The sequence below is a fragment of the Heteronotia binoei genome, chromosome 21, assembly GCF_032191835.1.
Source record: "Heteronotia binoei isolate CCM8104 ecotype False Entrance Well chromosome 21, APGP_CSIRO_Hbin_v1, whole genome shotgun sequence".
NCBI lineage: Eukaryota > Metazoa > Chordata > Lepidosauria > Squamata > Gekkonidae > Heteronotia > Heteronotia binoei.
The window spans coordinates 189,509,959-189,535,921 of record NC_083243.1 but is presented as its reverse complement, the minus strand read 5'-3'; the positions used below and the strand labels follow the sequence as shown (position 1 = coordinate 189,535,921).

Below are 25,963 nucleotides of genomic sequence, written 5' to 3'. Positions count from 1 at the left end.
AGGACGGAGACAGTTCTGGTCGCCCTCATGGATGATCTTATGCGACATCTGGATCAGGGCGGCTCTGCAGTGCTGCTGTTATTAGATCTGTCAGCCGCTTTTGATACGGTTGACCACCAGCTAATGACTGACCGCCTCACCGATGTGGGGATACAGGGATCTGCCTTGCAGTGGCTGACTTCCTTTCTCCAAGATCGGGGACAAAGGGTGGTGATAGGGGAGGAAGCATCCCAGAGGCACCCCCTTAGTTGCGGGGTGCCGCAGGGAGCGGTCCTATCCCCGATGTTATTTAATATCTATATGCGCCCCCTTGCCCAGATAGTCAGGAGGTATGGACTGGGTTGCCATCAATATGCGGATGACACCCAGCTCTACCTAATGATGGGTGGCCAGTCTGACTGTACCCCGGAAAATCTAGACCTGGCATTACAAGCCGTGGCCTCCTGGCTCAGACTGAGTCGGCTGAAATTGAATCCGACGAAGACGGAGGTTCTCTACCTGGGTCGGGGCGGTCCGGGGAGAGAGATCCAGCTGCCGGCCCTTGACGGGGTGCCACTAATACCGGTCCCCAAGGTCAAGAGCTTAGGCGTGCTCCTCGAGTCCTCCCTTACAATGGAGGCTCAGGTGGCAGCCACTGTTAGATCTGCCTTTTTCCATCTCCGGCAAGCACGGCAGCTGGCCCCTTACCTGGACCGCAGCGACCTAGCGACGGTAATCCATGCTACGGTCACCTCAAGAATAGATCACTGTAATGCTCTCTACATGGGGCTACCCCTGACGCTAACCCGGAGACTACAACTAGTGCAGAACGCTGCGGCACGGCTGTTAATGGGGCTACCACGACGGGAGCACATTCGGCCAGTGCTGAGAGAGCTACACTGGTTGCCTGTTGTGTTCCGAGTTCGCTTCAAGGTGTTGGTATTAACCTTTAAAGCCCTTTATGGTCAGGGACCTGCCTATCTACGGGACCGCCTTTCCCCATATATCCCCCAGAGAGCACTGCGATCAGGGACAAAAAATCTGCTGTCTGCCCCTGGCCCAAAAGAAGCCAGGCTATCCGCAACAAGATCTAGGGCCTTCTCGGTGGCAGCACCAGAACTCTGGAACACCCTCCCAGAAGCTATAAGGGCCCTGCGGGATTTGTCGGCGTTCCGCAGGGCCTGTAAGACCGAACTGTTTAGGCAGGCTTTTCTGGTTGACTGAAAATGGGCTGCCACCGGACATCCTACAGAAGCTGGCGGTCATAGTCAGAACCCAATACCGCCAGACTAGATTGAGATAGCGTACTAGTTTTTAACTTGATAAATGTTTTATGGTTTTATATGTTTTATGGAATTGATTGTTTTTATGATACTGTAAGCCGCCCTGAGTCCGCTTGCGGAGAGGGCGGGATATAAATGTAAAGTAATAAATAAATAAATAAATAAATTAGATGGTGTTTTAAAACCGTTCTAAGTGCAGGAGTGAAATCTCCCCTCCTGATGGTCACTCCCTCTGCTCACCATGGGCGTTTTCGCACTCACCTTCAAGTGGCGCGACCACCCTCTTCACGCCGGAGGATCTGCAGGGATTTCGCATAAGAAGCGCCAGAGCAGCCAAAAGAGCCGGCGACTTCCGTCGCAAAAGCCGCTCAAACGTTTTCCTGCTTCTTGGCGGTTTCCGTTTGAGCGGGTTTTGCGACGGAACTTTCCGGCTCTTTTGGCTGCTCCGGCGCTTCTTATGCGAAATCCCTGCAGATCCTCTGGCGTGAAGAGGGCGGTCGCGCCACTTGAAGGTGAGTGTGAAAACGCCCCATGTCTCGGGAAGACTCACTACGCAAATATGTACCCGCACTGTGCTAAGTCCACCGGACAGATGAGGGAAAATGGAGCTACATGCCCATCCACAGCGCTCAAGTCATCTCCGTCATTGACTAGAAAGACCTTGGTGTCCTTGACTCCTGATGACACGGGGTCTAACTTGCGATGCTGGCGCCTGAACCCACTGAGAGCAAGAGTCTCTTCCCATTCCGACGTCAACCGCTCTTTCACATTAGCAAACTTGGCATCTAAGTCGGAGTTCTTGCTACCTGTCAGAAACGACAGGGTCGGCAAGGGATTTCAGGAGGAGGACAAGCACGGCAAACGTGACTGCAGCTGTCATATGCCACTCGGCTCTACGGAAGGATCCATGTTAGAGTCGGCAGTCATCCCAGCATCATAACGAACAGCATTACCGTCCACCGACTGAGTCCCCCGCTCCCAACCCAAGTGGTTCAGCTTTCCAGCTCAGAGTGCGAACGCACCACCTCCTCTTAATTGCGCTCGCAGTCCCCAAGCGCCAACAGCTCCTTACTCAACTGCAGTCCTGCTGGCACTGGAATGTCCCTCCATGACATCCGACCTCAACAGCGGACACCTATCAGCAGTGAGGGCAGTAACCCTTCCTTCATCTGCAGCCCACAGTCTTCACGTGGGTTAAGCAATGGGCAATATCTGCATGGGGTGCACCTTGTCCAAACAGTCTTCCCAGAGGGGAGGACACTGAGGACCTTTGATTGGGTCCAGAAATTTGAAACCTCCAATAGGTATAGGTCCTGGCCGTCAGCAACAGTGACCTGACCCACTCTGGTACCAGATTGATGCCTCGTAAATCTCCCGAGCTGACTGATGAGGCTCAGCAGTGGACACCAAATGTTGGCATCTCTCCCCATCCTTCGGCCACTTTGATGTGGAGCAAGCTTCAACTGCCTCTGCACCGACTCACTTAAACTGAATATCACAGATGTTGTGGAAGACCTTAAGTCCTATGGTGGCTGCATAAAATGACTAGACTACACCCTGATGCTTTCTTCAGGTAGCCTCAACCCAAAATCACCGACATGGCTTTCAGCATCATTCAGCGTAACACATTACAACGTTCGCCCTTCCTGTTCCAACAGTAGTTCTACAAGCCACAAAGAATTTTGATCTATGCCAGGGGTGTTGAACATGCGGCCCAGGGGCCGAATCAGGCCCCCAGAGGGCTCCTATCAGGTCCCTGAGCAACTGGTTGTCATCTGCTTTCTTCTCCCTGTCTCTTGCTTCCTTGTGCATCACAGCTTGCTTTGCCAGGTTTGCTCAATTGCACAGGAGCTACAGAGCAAAACCTTTATTTTCTCCATTGGCTGAGGTGCCTTCTTTGGGGAGGAAGGGGGGAAGACAGAGCTTGCTTTGCCAGACAATCTCAACCACACAGCAGAGCTACTGAGCCAAGCCTCTCTTCCGTCTATTGACTGCGGCTCCTCCCCCTCCTGGTCCCCTGGGGAAGGAAGGAAAGAGCCAGAGCTTTCTTTGCCCAGTTCACTGGATCCCATGGGAGAAATCTAAAGAAAGCACCTTTAAAATCAACAAGTGCTAATTTTTAAGCATGTTTTATTTTAAGGGTTTTTTTTTTTAATTGCATTTGTCTGTGTCCTTTATAAAGTTTACATCTCTGCTACCTAATCTTAAATAGGAACATGCCCAGGGCGGCCCAACATGGCCCAGCAATTGAAATCAGGTAAAGCTGCAGGACCAGATGTTATTCCCTCTGAAATCCTAAAGTTAGATCCAGATTGATGGGCTACTCTGCTCGCATCTCTCTTTACTAGTATTGACAGAACAGGCATAATTCCTAAAGCCTGGCTTAATTCAATAGTGGTTCCAATTTATAAAAAAGGAGATCCCGCCATTCCAAATAATTACAGGCCGATTAGTCTCCTATCCACCATTGGTAAATTATATTCCAAGTATCTGCTGGGGAAACTTGAACAATGGATGACACGAGAAAAAATTCTTGGTCCGGAACAGCTGGGTTTTTGTAAAGGCAAAACTACTCTCGATCATTGTAATACTTTGTCCCATCTAATTTCCAAATACGCTATTGGGAAAAAGATGAAATTGTATGTAGCCTTTTTAGACTTAAAGGGAGCATTTGATTCAATTGACAGAGACCTGTTGTGGGATAAACTGGAACAAACAAGTATTGATAAAAGACTCCTTATGCTCATTAAAAAATTATATACTTTCAACTTTTGTCAAGTCAAATGCTCTTTATCAGGCGATCTTACATCAAAAATCCCATTAAGAAAGGGGGTTAAACAAGGTTGTGTGTTGGCCCCCTTTTTGTTTAACCTCTTTCTTAATGATCTTGCTCCCTTTTTGTCAGATACTGACCATCATAGTCCAAAAATTGTTTTTTTTTTCCAAATCTTGGAAACCAACTAAATGGTCAATAGGCAGCAAAGAGATAGAACAAGTAAAATACTACAAATACCTAGGAATTCATTTTCAATATAACACACTTTGGACTAATCATCGTAACTATATAATTAAGTCATTCAATGTTAGCGTTGCAGCTATCCAGCGCTTCTTTTACAGCAGAGGCAATTAGTTTATCCCAGCCGCGCTAAAAATCTTTAAAGCTAAAGTGATACCGCAGCTTTTATATGGGGTCCCAGTGTGGATCACAGCCTTGGATAATAACATTGAAGGTGTCCAATCAAAATTCCTATGGAAAATTCTGGGATTCCCAAAGTGCGTACCATATGCAATTTTGTGTTTAGAAACAGGGACGAATCTTGTGGAAACACGAGCATGGCTAATGTCACTTAAATACTGGCTACGGCTACATTTCCACTCTGACTCAGAGAGCCTTTTATATCAACTGCTCTCAGAATCTAATTTGTCAAATTGGCTAGTATGTATTGAGAGGAAAATTAAATCTATGAGCATTAATTTAGATTCACTTCTTATGCTATCCTTAAAAGATGCTTTTTTGAAACTTAAGCTCAGAATTCTTGATATTGAAATGCAAACGTTATGTAGCCTGGCCAACAAGTCTTGCTCCCCGCTGAATTTCGAACTTCCTCTCTCAGTAGGTAAATTAGCATCGTATTTCTCCTCTCTACAAGCTCCACAGCAACGGCATGTGTTCTCGTTAACGAGATGTAATGCATTACCATCTGCTATCCTATTTGGTAGATTTAACAGGATTGAGTACTCTAATAGACACTGTCTTTGTAATCCCAAGTGTATTGAAACTATTTCCCATGTATTATTGAACTGTCCTCTTTATGATGATATTCGTTGTATATACCTGAAAGATATCTTAGCAGATATGTTGGGCTGTGCTGATTCAGGCAAAGTCCACAAACTTTTAAATGACACTTGCTCTGAGGTAACTTTAATGATGGCTAGATTTCTTCAAAAGGCCATGGAAATACGACAGAGAATGGTTCTGGAATGACCATATTTTATTTGTTTTAATTGTTTAATTTGGCTAAACTCGACTCATATATATTTTACTTATTTTATGTATATTAGCTCCCTGTGTACTCTATAATCTAGGATTTTATATTATTTATATTGCTATTTTACTGCTAAATCTGTTTTATTCCAATAAAGGCTTGCTGTTTGCTGCTGTTTAGCCCAGCCCAATAAGATCTCATTTATGCCAGATCTGGCCCTCATAACAAATGAGTTTGACACCTCTGATGTATGCCAATCCCTACTCCAAGTCCTTCTTCTCAGCTGGATCATACATATACAGTGCATGAACCTGGGGCTAAACTCATGCTCACTCACCCAGAACCAAATCCAGGGGTCATCTCTTCATTGTCCACAGTCTGCCAAATGCCCCTCCCCCAGCCCGATGGAGAGAAGAAAATCGACATCCTGGGCAAGACATTCTGTTCGGTTGATGCATTAAGACCCTCAACTACTCCACTTGTATGAACTGGTACCAGTATTTGTTAAGGGAACAGCTTTCAAACATGCTGGCTTCCCCCAGAACGTCAAGCACTGTGTTGCCAAACGCATGCAAAAGGGGCAAGCTCTTGTTCAAATGACAGCTCAACTCATCCAAACAAATTGGTTGACATTGCTACCAAGACTCTTACATCAGCTATCACTCTCAGATCCCAGGCAAGGCTTCGCTCCACTGCCCTTCAGCCTGGCACCAGAGCATATGCTGAGGACGTCATGTTCAAGGTGTTAGCCTCTTCCGCTCTCCTATAACTACCATTCTCCATGAGATGCTCAGGAACATCCCGACGGCCTAGGATCCAGGCTTGTCTCCAGGCTCGACACCATTCTAGACGTATCCTAAAACAAATGACGGCCTTAGCATCAATCAACTGAACCCTCCTGGAGGCCTGGCTCTGCCTCAGCATCCACCAAACCTTTTTACAACTAATCAAAGTTTCACCTTTTCCCCTCTCAAGCCATCAGGCACAATGACTCCAGGACACCCAAATCGGGGTTTTGACTCATCACACCCTTAACCTAATCAGCTGTATCCATTCTTATTGGATTTATATCCCGCCCTCCACTCCGAAGAGTCTCAGAGCGGCTCACAATCTCCTTTCCCTTCCTCCCCCTCAACAGACACCCTGTGAGGTAGATGAAGATATTGGATTTATATCCCGCCCTCCAGTCCGAAGAGTCTCAGAGCAGCTCACAATCTCCTTTCCCTTCCTCCTCCACAACAGACACCCTGTGAGGTAGATGAAGATATTGGATTTATATCCCACCCTCCACTCCGATGAGTCTCAGAGCAGCTCACAATCTCCTTTCCCTTCCTCCCCCACAACAGACACCCTGTGAGGTAGATGAAGATATTGGATTTATATCCCGCCCTCCACTCCGAAGAGTCTCAGAACGGCTCACAATCTCCTTTCCCTTCCTCCCCCACAACAGACACCCTGTGAGGTAGATGAAGATATTGGATTTATATCCCGCCCTTCACTCTGAAGAGTCTCAGAGCAGCTCACCATCTCCTTTACCTCCCCCCCCCCACAACAGACACCCTGTGAGGTAGATGAAGATATTGGATTTATATCCCGCCCTCCACTCCGAAGAGTCTCAGAGTGGCTCTCAATCCCCTTTCCCTTCCTTCCCCTCAACAGACACCCTGTGAGGTAGATGAAGATATTGGATTTCTATCCTGCCCTTCACTCCGAAGAATCTCAGAGCGGCTCACAATCTCCTTTCCCTTCCTCCCCCACAACAGACACCCTGAGAGGTGGGTGGGGCTGGAGAGGGCTCTCACAGCAGCTGCCCTTTCAAGGACAACCTCTGCCAGAGCTGACCCAAGGCCATGCTAGCAGGTGCAAGTGGAGGAGTGGGGAATGAAACCCGGTTCTCCCAGATAAGAGTCCGCACACTTAACCACTACACCATACTGGCCTCTTATCAACTCAGAGGCTCATCACCTCTGCCAGGTGGGTCCATTCTATCATAGCGGAGGGATCTGCGGTACAATTTCTTCAACTGCCAATCGAACAAAGGTTTGTACCAACACCATCCTCAGTCGTTCTCCTGGAGGAAGTAAAGTTACTCCTCACTAACTGGGTCATGGATCAAGTTCTTCCACCCTTCCAGGATTCTATTTTTCTTTTCCAGTACTTCGGAGTATGCCCCACCCCCAGAAAAGGAGCAGGGCGCCCCTGCCTCCTCATGGACCTCACAACTTCAGCATGTCTGCCGTACACAATATCTATCTGCTGATCAAGCAAGAGGATGGGATGGCCACCCTGGACTCACAGAATTTATATTTCCACATTTCCATATGCCCTGCCGCTAGGAATATCTAGATCTGCAATTGGGTCAGAGCACTGCTGATACAAGGTCCCCTTATTTGGCATCATGAAGGCTCCATGCATCTTCACCAAAAGAATGATCCTCATTGCAGCCTACTTCCACTTCCTGGGAATATCCATGTTCCTGTGGTTAGATGACCAGCTGTTGGTCACAAAATCCAAACAGACCGTCACTTAAAACATTGAGTCCAGTCTTGACCTATTCCAGAATTTGGGAAACATGGTGAATCTACAGTGAGAGAGAGAGATAAATCCCACCTGATCCCCATTAACCAGGGTCCAGTTCATAGGGGTGAATAGGGACACCAACTTGCAGGGGTTTTTTTCTCCCCCCCACTTAGCAGAGTACAGGATGTGCATATACTCCAAGAACAGAGAGAAGGCACAGCTTTCCAAATTCAATTCCTCCAGGCCTTATGGCCTGGCCACCATGGTCCTAGTGTTTACCAACCTCACCATGCACATCCGGTATATATGGTGCCTCCAGAGACCCCTTGTGGTTTTGCCTCTCCCTCAGTGTCCTGGTCGTGGGACTGGTGGACAATGGGAGTGTCTCAGTTTTTAAGGGCACCTTTCCAACCCCTGCTCCATCCGTTGTGATCACTGCAAATACCTTCCTGGAGAGCCAGTTTGGTGCAGTGGTTAAGTGTGCGGACTCTTATCTGGGAGAACCGGGTTTGATTCCCCACTCCTCCACTTGCACCTGCTGGAATGGCCTTGGGTCAGCCATAGCTCTGGCAGAGGTTGTCCTTGAAAGGGCAGCTGCTGTGAGAGCCCTCTCCAGCCCCACCCACCTCACAGGGTGTCTGTTGTGGGGGAGGAAGGGAAAGGAGATTGTGAGCCGCTCTGAGACTCTTCGGAGTGGAGGGCGGGATAGAAATCCAATATCTTCATCTACCTCACAGGGTGTCTGTTGTGGGGGAGGAAGGGAAAGGAGATTGTGAGCCGCTCTGAGACTCTTCGGAGTGGAGGGCGGGATATAAATCCAATATCTTCATCTACCTCACAGGGTGTCTGTTGTGGGGGAGGAAGGGAAAGGAGATTGTGAGCCGCTCTGAGTCTCTTCGGAGTGGAGGGCGGGATATAAATCCAATATCTTCATCTACCTCACAGGGTGTCTGTTGTGGGGGAGGAAGGGAAAGGAGATTGTGAGCCGCTCTGAGACTCTTCGGAGTGGAGGGTGGGATATAAATCCAATATCTTCATCTACCTCACAGGGTGTCTGTTGTGGGGGAGGAAGGGAAAGGAGATTGTGAGCCACTCTGAGACTCTTCGGAGTGGAGGGCGGGATATAAATCCAATATCTTCATCTACCTCACAGGGTGTCTGTTGTGGGGGAGGAAGGTAAAGGAGATTGTGAGCCGCTCTGAGACTCTTCGGAGTGGAGGGCGGGATATAAATCCAATATCTTCATCTACCTCACAGGGTGTCTGTTGTGGGGGAGGAAGGGAAAGGAGATTGTGAGCCGCTCTGAGACTCTTTGGAGTGGAGGGCGGGATATAAATCCAATATCTTCATCTACCTCACAGGGTGTCTGTTGTGGGGGAGGAAGGGAAAGGAGATTGTGAGCCGCTCTGAGACTCTTCGGAGTGGAGGGTGGGATATAAATCCAATATCTTCATCTACCTCACAGGGTGTCTGTTGTGGGGGAGGAAGGGAAAGGAGATTGTGAGCCGCTCTGAGACTCTTCGGAGTGGAGGGCGGGATATAAATCCAATATCTTCATCTACCTCACAGGGTGTCTGTTGTGGGGGAGGAAGGGAAAGGAGATTGTGAGCCGCTCTGAGACTCTTCGGAGTGGAGGGCGGGATATAAATCCAATATCTTCTTCTTCATCTTCTTCTTCCCTAGGGCCTGGAATGTGCATATGAATGGTCTTGTGTTAGGAACCCATGATCTCCTGACCATGCCAACCATCATATCACTTTCTTAACACTGCTGGCTGTCGAATATGTCTACTTTTCTTCAAACCACCACTTGCAGCAAAGTCTGTCTCCATCCTTGTGTAAATGCCACAGCAATCATCTTCTCTGTCAAAGGTGGACTGTTGCCAGCAATCAAAGGACAGCAATCACCTCTGTCAAAGGTGGACTGTTGCCAGTATTGGGAGTATGGGCAGATGGCAGGGACCTCTATTTTCCCACAGTTTACCCACTGAACATATACACAGATCCTTTGAGCCATGGGGTAGCATCCCTGCATGAGTAAGAGATCAACTGAACGTCTTTCCAGCTTGCATTACGCCTGTGGGGTCACCCTCCACTCGATGCTATCACCATCAAGATCAGAAATGCCAGTATTCTGCTCTAGAGCAGGAGTGGACCCCAGCTCTTAAGGGATGACCTCCTGTTTCCAGGACAGGACCAGTCTCTGTACATGTTTCCATGTCTACCTTGAATCACCAAGGTAATCAACAAACTCTTGAGGGAATGCCCTCAATGCTCTTGGTAACACCCTGCTGGCCTCAGCATCATTAGTTCCCTCTTCTGCTTTGTCTCACTCCCAAGATGTTTCTCCATCCTTCTTCTGTCCCAGATCTCCTCCTGACACATGGAGGCCAGGTACTGCACCAGACATACTTCCATGCTCTTCTCACCCAGAGTGCACTCGGTGTTGTTGAGTAATAGAAAACTCTCCTCTCATAAATCGTACACTTACAAATAATCCAGATTTCTATGCCTTGTGGATGCCCTCCAGACACCCTCTCCCATGAAGGGACTTTCTGCCACCTCTAATTTTTCTATCATTCGTAGACTTAGACTTGAGCTCCTTCTGGCTTGCCTCAAAGGGAAAATGAGGAAAGAGTTTGGGGAATTGATGCAAGAATTAATCCTGGCATAGAATCAACTCATCTGCTTGTCCCTCAGGTATGCAGGGGACGCATCCCAATAGGGGATCAGGCTCCAGAAAAGGGGAAAGCGACAGTGCTTCTGTCTCTCACAGAAGAGCCTGAGCACCATAGGAATGCAGTCCTCTGCTCAGCCTCCAGTATGAGGACTTCAATAAGGAAGAAGGGGGAGGAGGAGGACATAGTAACCACAATGCAGAAAAGACTTTCCCCCAAGGATTTATACGCCATACTGCTTCCTAAGGAGCTGAAGGTTCTGGAGATCACTTCTAAGCCCCCAAACAAAGAGGAAATAAGCCCAGATTTTCTGGAGATCAGATAAAACCCTTCCCAAATCAGGAGTGGCCCTATCCGGGGTCCCTCTACCAGCAAACTTCTATAATTTAATGAAGGCATAATGGAAAGCTCCAACTAAGCCTAAAGCCAACCATCCTGTTTTTTTCTAAGTTTTACTCCCTAGTGTCACCTCTATATGATGGAATACCCTAAACATTGCAGAGCCTTTACCCTTGCCTGATTAAATGTCCTTCCATCTGCCCTTCTTGAAGGTTTTAATCACTCAAATTCCACATGAGAAACATTTCTGCCTGTGCCACTCAGATATGGTAGAAACAATTGAGCATGTTTTATTATACTGCCGATTTTACCAGAACATTTGAAATATTTTATTTTACTCCAGTTTTATCCAATTTCCCAAGTAGAACCAATCAGTTTTATATTTCTCTCCTTCTTGGAGATTGTTGCAATGAAATGACCCTTAAAATAACCAGATTTTGTGCTCAGGCATGTTTAATTAGACAGAAGTATATGACCAAGCCTTAATATTTTAAGCCAGTATTGCATTTTATGCTCAGTGCATCTAGTGTGTTTAAGATATGGAACCAATGTAAATGTTTGCTGATGATTTTGGATCATAATAAATTTAGCTTGAACCACTCGCTAGTGCCAGAGATGGAAAAGATGATCAATCTGCCTCTAAGAGGAAATCCAGTGGCAAGTCTATGTTCCAGTTCAGTGCTCCCAGTGGAGGCAGATGGTCTGCCCAGAAGTCCCTGTGATAGGCAAATACAGCAGGTGTTGCATAGAAACGTTGAGGCTTCAGCAACCTCTTTGAGGGCATTGGCAACTGAATCCCTATTTGCTAGAGTCATGTTCTCCTGGACTTCATACCTGGTAGCAGCAAGTAGCAACATTTTTTTTAAAAGCTCAAGGATGTGATCAAGAAGATTGCCCTGGCAACAGTCTTTGCTCTGCCTTCATCATGTCAGCTAGGCAGAACAGCTGGCTAAGAAGCTGGGAGGTAGACCCCTCAGCCCAGGCCAAGTGGCTGTGGTCTCCTTCAAGCGCATCCACCTATTCAGAGAACGTATGGATAAATACTTGATCGAAGACAAAAAACAAGAAAAATGCTCTTCCTTTCAGGAGGAAAGATGGCAAATCTTGAAAGTGTTATCAGTCCTTTTGAGAGTCTAAGCATCCATCTCATTCAGGATACTCCAGGACCTTTAAAGGAAGATGGCAGTCCAAGTCACACAAGGATGGCAGATCTTCCTTATTCAACATGACCAGTCAGAACTCAAAGGATCCCAAGAAAGCTCCACAGCAGGATTGTGTCAAAGCAACAGACTGCAGGAATCAGGGGATGTCTGCAGAGGTATGTGAGTCGCTGGCAACTAACAGTAAATGACAAGTGGGTATTGGATTCAGTAACCAATGGATATTCCTTAGAATTCAAATCCATTCTTCCAAAACATTTTCTTCAGGCTCTAAAGAACTGGTCCAATCAAAAACATCAGCTGCTAGATGCAGCCATTCAACATCTACTAGAATTTGGGGCTATAGAATCAGTGCCCAAAACTCGAGGGGTTTATTCAGTGTTCTTCATAGTACCAAAGAAGAGCCGAGATGCCAGGGCCATGTTGAACATCAAGTGATTGAACAGGTATATCAGGACAAGGAAGTTAAAGATGGAGACTCTCAAATCCATTATGGCGTCCATTCACAATGGGGATTTCCTGGCATCTATTGAACATAGACTTGATCTGCTTACATGTGCCAATATGAGAAGCAGATCACAGGTTCCTATGCTTTTTGTACAATGAGAGACACTTCCAATACTGGGTGCTGCCCTTCAGCCTGAAGTCATCCTGCAGGGTGTTCACCAAAATGCTGGTAGCCCTGGTAGCACATCTGAGACTACTGGGAGCATTCCTTTTCCCATATATTGATGACATTTGATCAAAGCACCCTCTCTTCACCGGGGAGTGGCAGTTAGCTGAACAGTGTCCTGCCTTTGGGAACATGGCTTTGTGATCAAGACAAAGAGCAGCTTCCAGCCAGCTCAGATGATCTTTTACCTGGGAGTACTGATAGACAACCTAGAACAGAGTCTTCCTATCTCAGGAGAGACAACATTAGACAAGATGGTCTCTGCCAAAGCTGCATTTAGCTAGAGGGTACTGCAGGACACTCTAGGTCTGCAAACTGGACAGCTTGCCCTGGGGCACACTGCTTTTTTAATGACCCATAAGTGAGGACTGCCCCATTCCCAGGACCACCGGAGAACAGGAGATCACTTACCATGTAGCTTCATTCTCAGAAGTTCACAAGTGGGGCAGTCCTACCCACCCGAGTTCTCGAGGCAGCTTCTGAGATGATTGGGGTGTGCTGGAGTGAAGAGATGATAATCCCTCTCAATGATGAGATTGGCCATGCTGGCTGGGGCTGATGGGAGTGATAGGCAAAAAACATCTGGAGAGCTACCATTGGCCACCCCTGGTCTAGAGGATGTTTATGGGATTAACGTTGGTTGTGATTTTTGTGTGCACCAAGAAAGTTTTGTGGGGGCAGTTTTCTCTCTCACTGGTTATCACTGTGGGGAAGCAAGGCTTGGAGATGGATTGGGGATGCTTGGGACAAGCCCCTCCCCTCTGGGATCAAATTTGTTGATCGACTCCACTCAGAGAGGAGGAGCTGTATTCCCAGAAGTGAGGACTGCCCCACTCCTGGACCACCAAGAAGAAAGCTTCCCGGTAAGTGAAGTCAAATCTTCCATTCATGCTTAAGTAAAGCTAGCTGCAATTTTAAACTGGTGGTGTGCTCATGTTTTGTTGTTGTACAGTAGTCTCTAGTTTTTACTTTTGCTAGTTTTAAATTTTTTTACTTTTGCTAGTTTTAAAAATTTCATCCCATTTGTAGACTTTAGTAAGGGTAAGATAGCAGGTGCAATAAACAGATGTTTACATGCTTATTAATCTTGATCACATGCTGGTGTCCTAAGCAAGCAATCATTCTCGAATCAGAGGCATCTTGTCAATGTTTTAGGGAGATCAGGATAGCTTTCGTCTACCATGCCCTTCACAATGTAATTATTGCCCTTCCGATATTTGTTGTATTTGCTCCCTCTAGTTTTTCTGTAACACCACAAGGAATTATACAAAGAATGTAAATTTATGAATAATGTGGAATTTAGAAGCTGGGTTTGGACCTCCAGTCCATGTTACGTTTAGTGGAAGCTTAAAACGTAACTTGAAGTGAAATTGCCATGGATTTCATTTTTCAGAAAAAGAAACAGAAAAACTTGCAAAACTCTAACTCTCCATCTTTTTCTTGGATTTAAGTGCAGTAAAATGTGTTTGGTAGAGCTGGCCAGTTTCTGCAACCTGCTGGCACGCCACAGCCAGTGGTACTGGATTGAGCATAAAGTTGAAAAGAAAAAAAAGATTAACCCAGATGCCATGTTTTATCTCTCTTCCTTCCCCCTCCCCTCTGTCAGGAATGGAGCTTGGACACCATGGTCGTCCTGGGCCCCCTGCAGCACTTCCTGTGGGATTGGCTTTCAGGTCCGTCAGAGGTCATGCAGCAACCCTGCTCCGCGATACGGAGGCAGGGTCTGTGTCGGACAAAGCAGAGAGGAGCGGTGAGAGTCGTTCCCCATCCCTAACCGTCTATCAGACTTTTTGGCTCAGAGCTCTGTGTTTTCTTATGAAAAATGCAAAAGTAGCATTGACTAAGTGACCCTTCCAGGCAGAGCTTATATGCACACCTGTTTTGGCAATAGGTAGTCTATGGGTCTTATCTTGGTCTCCCACACTTAGCGAGCAGTTAGCAAGCATAAATACCATTCTGTTAAAGCACCCAACAATATGGGTCTTACGCTGTTTCTTCATTGCTCTAACAGCCCGCCAATTTTAAATATACCCAGACCCTCCCAGATCGGATACTGACATTGTGCTGTCCTTTTGAAAGGTGACTTCTTCCATGTATGAATAGTTCACCGAGAAAGCATTAACAATCAGCAATCCTCTGCCCAATGGATTCTCCATGAAATTGACTTTGATTATTGTTTCCCCCCCCCCCTCCCTGCAATCCCCCCCTTTAGGTTCTGCAATGAGAACAGTCCTTGCCCATTACCGATTTTCTGGTCTTCCTGGGGCCCTTGGACTAAATGTAGTGCCAACTGTGGTGGAGGGGTGCACTCAAGGCTGAGGTCATGTGAAAATGGAAACACCTGTCCTGGCTGTCCTGTGGTATGTGTTTGTTGGTTTGTTTGTTTACATTCTTCAGGTTGCTGATGGTCAGAGACCTGGTAAGGGAGACAGAAAGAGCTTAAAGGATAATAGGAAGTTGACTGTAGATTTAGGAAACCGGGTAGCAAGGGCATGGGATGAACATCATCCTACAGCTGTAGGATTTCCAGCCCTAAACTTGTCATGCTGTCAGCTCTGTATAACTCTAGTGCATGCCTTGTATTTAAACTACTAGTTGGACAATAAAATACACCATTCCATTCCAGATTGACGACGAAGAAGGGCCAAAACATATATGACAGAGATCACAGATCTCCATCAATCTGTTAGAAGTTCATTGTGTGCTTGTGCAGCCTTATTTAGATAAGTATTGTGTGGGAAAGGAAGAATAGAGTTATTTATTTAGATACTTCTTATTAGATATCCAGAACAGTTTGCAGCAGCATTGTCAGATTAGGGAGAGAGAGCGTGTGACAGACCCAAGGTCACCCAGTGATCTTCCATCACAGAGTGGAGCTTTGAATCTGGATGTCCCAAATCCTAATCTAACCTTCCAACCATTATGGAGAGCCAGTTTGGTGTAGTGGTTAAGTGTGTGGACTCTTATCTGGGAGAACCGGGTTTGATTCCCCACTCCTCCACTTGCACCTGCTGGAATGGCCTTGGGTCAGCCATAGCTCTGGCAGAGGTTGTCCTTGAAAGGGCAGCTGCTGTGAGAGCCCTCTCCAGCCCCATCCACTTCACAGGGTGTCTGTTGTGGGGGAGGAAGGTAAAGGAGATTGTGAGCCACTCTGAGACTCTTCGGAGTGGAGGGCGGGATATAAATCCAATATCTTCATCTACCTCACAGGGTGTCTGTTGTGGGGGAGGAAGGGAAAGGAGATTGTGAGCCGCTCTGAGACTCTTCGGAGTGGAGGGCGGGATAGAAATCCAATATCTTCTTCTTCTTCTTATAGCACACTGGCTTCAACCCCTTCTTGGTTTTACTGCCTGAAACTGGAATTCCCACAATACTGTTAGCCATTTTAAAGGAGACAGGATTTTTTTTTTTAAAGATACTCTTTTTCCTTGCTAATAACAGCTTGGGAAGCCCAGTTCTGACTAGCAAAAGCAAATAGAAGTCGAAGGCTTCCATCCCTTCTTCCTTTATAGCCCTGATCTGTACTGCAGCAGCACGCGTGTCCGCACAGTTTACCTTAAAGAGACTGAAGGAGATCTCTATCAATTCTTGTATAAATAAATTGTAATTTTATTGAATTGTATAACTGTTTATTGTTCAATGGCTTTGCCATACTTGTAAGCCGCCCTGAGCCTGCCTTGGCGGGGAGGGCGGGGTATAAATAAAATTTTATTATTATTATATTATAATTCTGCTTTGGCCCTTAAATGTACTAGTCGAGGACAGCATTGCCATGGAGTCAAATCTTGCCCTCTAGTGTCTCTGACGAGGACCCCGGTAGGGTGACTGCTGGGAATGTACACAAAGATATCTCTTTGGTATCTCCAAGCCTATAAACACACACTCATGGCTCACCATTATTTTGCTTGTTAGTATTAACTTCCAAGGGTCTACTGTGTGTGTTCCTTCATACCTGTGCCTCAGTGATGTGATAGACCTTGTTCTGGGCTGAACCCTTTAGGGGCTCACTAGAGGGAATGCTTCATTCCGGCTTCTGAATGGTACAGTTCATGCAAAAGTCTCTCACTTCACTGAGAATTAGGCCTTTGCCTGTCAGATGTGTGTGTGTGTGTGTGTGTGTGCAGGCAATGTGCAAAACATCTGTATGAGCTTGCCATCTAAATGTTGTATTCTAATAATTAAAACACTGGGAGCAATGAGCAGCTGTGCTTTATTTGCCTTTTGAGCTTTGTTTCTGCCAGAATTGTTTCTCTTTTTCAATCAAATATTCTGTGATTTATTTTATCATCCCTTATATTAGTATGCAACACCGCAATGCTACGGGAAGACTGCATCTCAACCAAATTTATAAGGATATTTTTTTTCTTTTCTTTTCATTAATAGGAATATAAAACCTGCAGCCCAGAGGCCTGTCCAGAGGTTCGGAGAAATACACCCTGGACACCGTGGATGCCCACCAATATTACTCAGAGCGGTGCCCGCCAGGAGCAACGCTTCCGCTACACCTGCCGTGCTCACCTTTCTGACCCCCACGATCTCCAGTTTGGTAGAAAGAAGACAGAAAGCCGGTTCTGTCCAAATGATGGGTCAGCAGTTTGCGACACTGATTGTATGTCCTGCCTGCTTTGAGATAACCTGATCACCAAACTAAACTTGAATTAATAATGTTCTGTTGATAGCAAGAAGATGTAAAAATCAACACAATAGAACTGTGGACTAAACTACATCTCCAAGTTTTTAAAGAGTTGCGTTTCCCAGACCCAACTGGGGCTCCCTGCAGCTACAGCAGCTACAGGGAATGACTTTTTTAAAAATAAAAGAGAGCCTAAATAGGCTCAGAACATCACCACAGGGGAAGAAGGGCTTCTGCCGAACTGGAGCCATTTTCCCATGTGAAAACAGTGCCGGGAAAGAGTTATTTTCCATTTTCTGCTCCGCATGCACATGGTACTCCATGTGGAACAACAAAAATGGGGAAATGACTCCCCTCCAGTGCTGTTTTGGAGCCGGAGAAATGGCTGGGGGGGGGGGGTACAGGAGCCTCCCCTTCCTCCCGCCAATGGCTTTCTGAGCCCATTTGAGCCCTTTCTTATTTTTTTAAATGCCAGTTGCTGTGTGGCTGCAGGGAACCTAGACCCAGCTGTTTAAAAACTCAAACATGTAGTTCGGCCCAGCAGTGATAATTCAGTCTTCCTTCTCTCTTCATTTGGATGGAGACCTTATAGTATATGATCCCTGTGTCCCTCCTACAAAAAGCGAATACTCTAGCCACTCCTTTCTGACTTGTATGGTAATGATTGGCTTACATCACTAGCAGTGGGTACATATCCATCGCCCAGTCACAAACGTTCCGTTTTCAAAAGGATGTGAGCCCAGCAGCTGGAGAGCAAACGCTTAAGTTTAGATGACACTCCTAGATTGAAGCTGCTTCAGAGCCCAAGGAACCATATTGCCTATGCCATTATTGCTAGACAAGAGTCTGTGTGGTTTAGTGGTTAGAGTTTCAAATGGGGATCTGGAAGATCCCAGTTTGACTCTCCACTCTGCAGTAGAAGCCCACTGAATAACCTTGGGCCAGTCACTCATCATCATCATCATCATCATCCCTTTTATTGGCATACTCAGGCATAATACAAAATGAGGACAGACAAAATCTACAATCCAAGATTAAGAACAATAAGCTAATAGAATTTATAGCGAAACGTGCCCCGCACAGATTTTAATGGACTTCTCCAGAAATCGACTAACAGCCATTGTGATTTCAACAACAACAACAATTTTTATTTGTATCCTGCCCTCCCCGCTGGAGCAGGCTCAGGGCGGCTAACAGCATAATTTCATACATTGGTCATACAATATTAAATAAAACTACATTGACAGTTTAATTAAAATTCTGATGAAATGAAATGAAATGAAATTAAAATTCTAAAATTAATAAAATTAATAAGATATACTAGTGCTATGATTACGTTTACGTTTACGATGGAGAGTTCTTTAACAGTTTCCCTCTTAATCAGTGAAGGCCAATCGGAAGAGGGTAGTCTTGCAGGCCCTGTGGAACTGTTCAAGGTCCCGCAGGGCCCGCGTTTCCTCTGGAAGTTGGTTCCATAGGTGTGGAGCCATAGTAGAGAAAGCTCGGTTGCGGGTGCTTTGCAACTTCACCTCTTTCGGCCCGGGAATGTTCAGCAGGTTTTTCCCAGCTGACCTCAGTGCTCTCTGGGGTTCATATGGGGAGAGACGGTCCCTAAGGTAGGCAGGTCCTTGGCCATATTTCGATTTCGATGTTCTATCTAAGAAGTGGCTTGATGCTCTGCTCTGATGACCAGGGCTTTTTTTTGGGGGGGGGGGGGGTAGAAACAGACCAGCAAAAACTCATTTGTATATTAAGCCACACCTCGAAGCCAAGCCAGCTGGAACTGCATTCTTGCGCATTCCTGTTCAAAAAAAACCTGAAAGGAAGGGATTACACGGATTGTTCTGAAGAAGCTGGATATGGAAGAGTGTTGTGATGCTCACGGTGTTTGGTGCATTAAGGCTGCAGACAGACAGGCAGCTCTGGGCACCTTGGAGACGGGGCTAAATTCTTTGGTTCGTTCTGGAGTGGAGAAGCACTGAGAGACCTGTCACCCCAGTACACCTGCAGATTGTGCGGAGGGGGCGGGGGAGCGCTGGAGCATTCATACCGTTGCAGCGCACCATCCGTTAAGAAAGATGTTTGTTTTTTTTTAATAGCACTTGCCCATGCACTTAAGTGCACCACCAGACTTTACAGAAAGAAGAAAAATGCCTGGAACGGATTGGCAGGTTCACAGCACCAATCCATTCTGTTTGCATTCCTCTCTGGAAACGAGAGAGGGATGCGCTCTTTATCCCGACTTTGACTCGTCTTCTGCTGGAGTGAGCGCGAGAGGGGAATGCCTGACAGCAGTGCCTGACTGACTGAGCCCTTTAAATCCATTTGGAATAAGTGGCTACATTGGACCAAAATGCCTGTATGAATGTAGCCTAAGTGTATTTTGGAAGAGAGATTAAAATATGGAAAGAATTTTACCAAATGTAGCACTAAAAGTTGTCCTCCATTTTTTATGACGGCTGCTAGAGCTGCTGCTGCCACCATCCCCATCATTGCATGCGACAGTGCTTGCTGTAGGAAAATGGATTGGTGCTGTGAAGCCACCGATCCGTTCCATGGGCAAATTAAATGAGCGTGGGCTTAATGATTTTGCTTACATATTTGGATTTAGCTTTCGGAATGTTTCAGATTGTATTTATAGAGGGTTATCTCTTTTTTGCATTATGCTTGGAAGTTATTTTGAGGACATTTTTTTTAGAAACCACAATAACAGCAGCACAAATGATGCTTTCGTTAACAGTGAGTAGAGTCCAAAGTATTATGCATAATCCAGAAGTGAAACTATTTCGGTATGAACCAGAGAGGCTACTAGCTATGGAAGTAGGGTAGGAACATCCAATGGTGATCAGAGTTTGATTTACCAGAAGCCAAGGTATAGAGGAACAAACAAAAGTCTGATTCCAGTGGTCTGTAAATTGATACCTTGTCTGATGCTACTGATATGTGATTAATTCCTCTGTACTTCCACCCCCAAGCTCTAGTTGATGACCTTCTGAAAAGTGGCAAAACCTCTATCCGGATTATCAGTGGTGGCTGGTCGTTTTGGGGAGGTTGGTCTTCTTGTTCCCGAGACTGTGAGCTGGGTTTCAGAACCAGGAAGCGGACATGCACTAACCCAGAACCTAAAAATGGTGGCTTACCTTGCATAGGATCAGCAATGGAATATCAGGATTGCAACCCACATCCATGTCCAGGTAAGTATAATAACATCTTCTTCCTAGCGTAACATTTCATCGGTGTCAGCAGCTCATTAAACCCTGAAGCGTACTGTAAAGTTGCGCCAGTTGAAGATTTATTTGCTGTGGCACTTTTGCACAACATGGCTGTCCACTGACTTCTTAGCCGCATTCGGACGTTGTGTGAAAGTTGTAGCACGCTGTGGCTCAGAGATGCAAAGAGAAAGAGAGGAATCTGAACCAGTTTGTGAATGTAAGTTTTTTAAAATGATTCAGTGTCATATTATTGGTGATTTCATCTTGTAATCTGTCGTTATGGCAGTGGTGTAGAATGCAGCTTGCAAGTGAAGATATAGTAGTTACTGGAGTTGCAGAGGGTCCCACAGCAGCTGTTTCAGTCAGGCTTCAGTCTGGCTAAGTTAAAGGCTGGCTTAACCATCATTCTCTTACTCTCTTCTCCCCACCCCATGCTTCAAGTGAGCTGCCTTCCTTTAATTTAAACTTTCGTTTGTCGCCTTCTTTTATTAATCCTCAATTTTATAAATTGAAAACTGTGTTAGGGGTTAGGGAAGACTGGCCCTGTGACTTTATGGCCAGCTGACCTCTACAGTTCATACACAGAACTGGTATTTTCATAGTTGATAGACCATTTGAATTTCATGCAGAGAGGTGATCCCGAATGGGCTTCATTGAAGTAAAAATATAATCTCTGTCTTCACCTGTAGCAAAAAGAAAGCTATGCAGAATTAGGATATTTTAAGTCTACAAAGCAGCTTACTGACTAATCAGTAACTTTAGTCCTTCTTTTTGAGGGTGACTCTCTTGTGTGTTTGAGATGGGAACTGTATTTATTATAAATTTTACTTCATCATGCCAAAAATATTGTTTCCTGGTTAACTTGGGTTTGAATTTGTTTTCATGATAGTTACTTACAGGTCTGGGGCATTTCTAATAGCCGTTTCTTTCATTTTCTTCTTTAAAATCTAGAAACCATTTTAGATGAGCTAATGCTTTTACCTCGCGATCATCTTCCTTGCTTCTCCTCTGAGGGGTGTCCACACGAGGGAAGGGAAATTGAAAGTAGAACCCACGAATCCTTACTATTTCTCTTTTCGGGTTTAATAGTTGGTCCTCTGGGGAATGCAGCACAGAAAGGGCCAGTGATGTGGTTCTGGGTTGGGGGAAGAAGCCACAGAGTTATGGACAGTGGTGTGAGCAAAGTGTATTAGTTGTTTTCTATACTGAATATGATGCTTTCTAAAATGTCCAAGGTTCCTGCTGTACCTTCCTGCCCCTTCATTCTTGTAACAATTCAATGATTTTTGCCTGAGAATCCCATGGGTTTTTGCTGAATAAATACTGAAATGATAATATGTACATCTCTCAATTTTGTTTTAATAATCCGTAGTGAAAGGATCATGGTCCTGCTGGACTCCTTGGTCCCAGTGCTCAGCAACTTGTGGTGGTGGACACTACCAGCGCACCCGAACCTGCACCAACCCATCCCCTTCTAATGGCGAGGACATCTGCATTGGGTTGCACACAGAAGAAGCGCTGTGCAATACCCATTTGTGTGAAGGTACTGCAGTCTGAATTTCTCTAGTTCACACTGAATGATGGAGAAAAGTACTTAAAACCAGATGATAAACATATTTATTCAGAATGTATTTGCTTTTAAGTGCATAAAATCTTAGCCCAATTGTAAATGCTATGACCATTTTTCATTGAATTGTGTTGATTAGGCAAATAAATATGTCATTCTGTCCAAATTAAAAGTCTCTCTTAACTCTTTTGGGTACCCCCATGCCTTGGTATTTTAAATCTTTTCTGGTGAATTTTGTTAACTGCTTAAAGACCAAGGTGGATCTCATGGAGACCAGAATGCTGTCCTGTTTTTTTAAATTTGTTTTATTGAATGAGACTCTGAGGTATCATAAACCTAACCAACTATGTAGAATGTCACTGACAATGTGTTATTGAGCTGTATAAGTCCACGGCGTGAATCCGATTCCTGCCATTACTTAGGATGCCTTAGGCAAGCCATTCATAAAGCCTCCACACTATAATATGGAGAAACAAATATCTTACAAGGATGTAAAAAGGATTACAAAGAGGGGCCACGGCTCAGTGGTAGAGCATGGCTGGCATGCAGATAGTCCCTGTGTTCAGGACAATATACTTGCCAGCTGGCATGGTTCAGTGGTTAAGAGTGTTTGACTGGGAGACTCCGTCTGAATCCTCACTCTGCCATGGAAATTCACTGAATGACTTTGAGTCAGTTATTTTGATAGCCATCGCGAGGGTGTTGTTGTGAGGATAAAATGTAGGGAGGAGGAGAGAAGAACGCTTTGTGTGCACATTGGGGAGAAAAGCTGTGTCTAAATAGCAAAATAAATAAGTTTTTTTTTTCATATTGGAAAACACAATGCAAATACTGCTATTACTATATTTTATTTTTGAAGTGTTTATACGCCTTATTTCTACTACGTAAACAGCACTCAAGCTTTCAACAGATAAAACGTACCATTTTCGTATAATTAAATAGCAGTAATAATCACGGTTGCAGAGCATGAATGATCTTGAGGTACTATTGGCCTGGTATATTTTTTGAAGCCCATGTCTCAGTAGTGTGTGGGTGACTCCTGGTGGGATGTAATTCCACTGATTACCTTTAAGTATTGTACTACCAAAACGGAATAAATCATAATAAATAAATAATAAATAACCCTCTTTTTGCCAGCTGTGCTGTTCCAAAATCTGTTTTGTGCTTATCACTGAAGACTTTCTCCATTGATGGCGGTTAAGAGTTTCTCTAAATGTTCAGCTATACGTATGTGGTTTTCTGAATAAAATTTTGCTTTGCTTGATATTGTGATTATTATGTATTTAATTGCTTTCTTTCTGGTATCATATTCCTTTGATTTTTTCTTTAAGGAGGATGGTCTGAATGGTCTGAATGGAGCTTGTGTAATGAAGATGGGATCCAGTTCCGTAGTCGGTACTGTGAAATCCACAATCCAGGATCCTCCCAATGTGTTGGGAACAGCACACAATACCAAGACTGTCTGTACAATGAAATCCCTGGTAGGTGCAGCTACATGCATTTTGAAGGGGTGAGAAAGGATCTCATGTCAGAGACCTAGATGGGATGGGCTTTCCAAAGTCTCTATAAAATGATTACCATTTTTAATGTTACAGGAAGTAGTGGGTTTATTTGAATATCTGGTATTCCAGATATAAAAAAGAAACAACATTATTCAGTGAAAAGATACCCAGCTTAAGAAGTTGTTTAGGATTCAAGCAGAGAAGAAATTATTGCAAACACTGGCAAGTTTTGCTGTCACATTTCTTAACTGTAGATGGATTAGATGATAGATCTTTGAGAACAAGAGATTCATAAAGAATGATGGGAAACTTCTACATGAAGTTTTGTGATTTGTGAACTAAGCAGAGACTTCATCTTCTGCACCATTAGCATAGGCATTAAGGACATAGCAATGTAAGTTGAAACTGCAGAGTTAGATAGTTCAGTCCAGCATCTTGACCCTGACAGAAACCAGGCAGACGTTTCCAAAAAAAACTTATAGTTAGGGTAAGGAAGCAATGACCTATCACCAATATGGAATATAAAGATGTGGTGTGTTTGAATGTAAAGGTCCAGCAGTTCATAACAGTTTATAGACCTATTGTCTACTAGGGATGGGCATGAACCACAAAACAAACTGAATTTTTACTCATGCGAGGCCAGTTTATGGTTTGTTTTGACCTGGTTTGTTTAGTTACACTATTCCCGAACCAACAATGAAACATTTTTCCCGTGGAGGTTCAGCTGGTTTGTTAGAGTGGTTTGTTGGCCAGACAGCCTGGCACCAATTCAGTCAATTCCTAGGCAATGCCGGGGGTGGACAGCCATGGCAAAAAGGGGGGGGGGAAGCAGGCTGCACCCCACAGGCCCCCTGAGAGTCAGGGCCCCCTGCCTGGAAGTCAGGGGCAATGCCCCCACAGGCCCCTCATAGCTATGGGCCTGGTTACCATCTCGGCTGGCACCTTCTTCTGTTCTCCGTGTTCATCTTGCCCTCTTCTTGCCTGCCTGCAAAGTAGCTGCCCCTCTGCAACTGTAATAATTAGGATTTTGCCATCTGATTTTAATAATAATAATAATAATAATTTTTATTTATATCCCGCCCTCCCCGCCGGAGCAGACCTTTTAGGCTGTAAATGATTGATATTTTAATTGTTTATTGATCTTTGATGTTTTTATCTCTATTGTACATCGCCTAGAACTCTGCTATAGCAAACGTTTGATTCATAAATGGGATAATAAATGAAGAAATAAACCTGGCATGGTGGTTTTTATGTTGCAGCAGGAAGAGAGAGGAGTTAGTCGTCAAGTGAGGAGTTAGTCGTTGAGTGAGAGTTAGAAGAAAAATTGCTTGCTGCTGGCTGATTTAAGAGGAGGCTTTGAGGGACTCCTTCCCCCCCTCACACAGTGGAACAATTTTTAAACTCCTTTCCCAGCTGGGAGGGCAGGTGAAGGAGAGTCTGCTGAAGACTCCCTGTGAACATATGAAGCTGCCTTATACTGAATCAGACCCTCGGTCCATCAAAGTCAGTCTTGTCTACTCAGACTGGCAGCAGCTCTCCAGGGTCTCAAGCTGAGGTTTTTCACTCCTACTTGCCTTGACCCTTTTTTGGAGATGCCGGGGATTGAACCTGAGACCTTCTGCTTCCCAAGCAGATGCTCTGCCACTGAGCCACCATCCCTCTCCCTGAGTTTGGTGTTTCACAAGGGAGCTGTTCTACCACCTCCCAAACTCATAAATCATGAACTGGTTTGGCAAACAGAAAGTTCGTGAAAGTTTGTGGTTTGTGGAACTCAACAAACCATGAACTGCCACGAACCACCCAGTTTGTGCCCATCCCTTGTGTCTACCTTTTGGTTTACAGTTGTGTAGCCCATATATTGTCTCCATGTTACATTAAAAGGAATTAAATTGCTACAGTTGGAAAATAGTATTGAATAAACCGTACAACACCCGCTCCCTGCATGGTGGTGGTTGCGAGATGTGGTTCTCATTTGCATCTCATTTTCATCAGTTTTTCACTGATTGCTTAATGTTTCTAAAGCAGATGATGGAGCCAGTTTGGTGCAGAGGTGGACTGTAAATTGGGTTTGATTCTCCACTCTTCTACATGTAGCTACTGGTGTGGCATTGGATCAGCCACAAGTTCTCAACAGAACTGTTCTCTCAAGAGCAGTTCTCTGAGATCTCTCTCAGAACAACCTACCTTACAGAGGTGTAAGCCACTCTGAGAGAAGGGCGAGGTATAAATTTAGTCTCCTCCTTCTGTATTCAAATGTTTTGTGAAAGGAAAAGTTTTCTTGGCGTTGAAGTGATTTGTGAACGCAACATGAAAAGCACAAACACGTCCTTTGAGTCTTTAGTCTTTGGGAGGGAGTGGGCATTGCACACTTCTTGCCGAAGCCAAGCATTGCTAAATAGGCTCATTGGATGTTGCATTTCAGTCATTTGTAA

General features: G+C 45.1%; 1 protein-coding gene across 2 annotated transcripts in view; it reads left to right on the top strand.

The window, feature by feature from the left end:
• The window catches only part of SEMA5B (semaphorin 5B), a 546,394-nt gene that overhangs the window by 479,365 nt on the left and 41,066 nt on the right, over positions 1 to 25,963 (top strand). For both annotated transcript variants that reach the window (XM_060262054.1, XM_060262053.1), the window contains exons 14-19: positions 14,224 to 14,367; positions 14,830 to 14,977; positions 17,001 to 17,226; positions 20,226 to 20,444; positions 21,835 to 22,005; positions 23,361 to 23,510. In XM_060262054.1, coding sequence (XP_060118037.1) covers positions 14,224 to 14,367; positions 14,830 to 14,977; positions 17,001 to 17,226; positions 20,226 to 20,444; positions 21,835 to 22,005; positions 23,361 to 23,510 — 1,058 coding nt within the window. The remainder of the gene's footprint in view (positions 1 to 14,223; positions 14,368 to 14,829; positions 14,978 to 17,000; positions 17,227 to 20,225; positions 20,445 to 21,834; positions 22,006 to 23,360; positions 23,511 to 25,963) is intronic.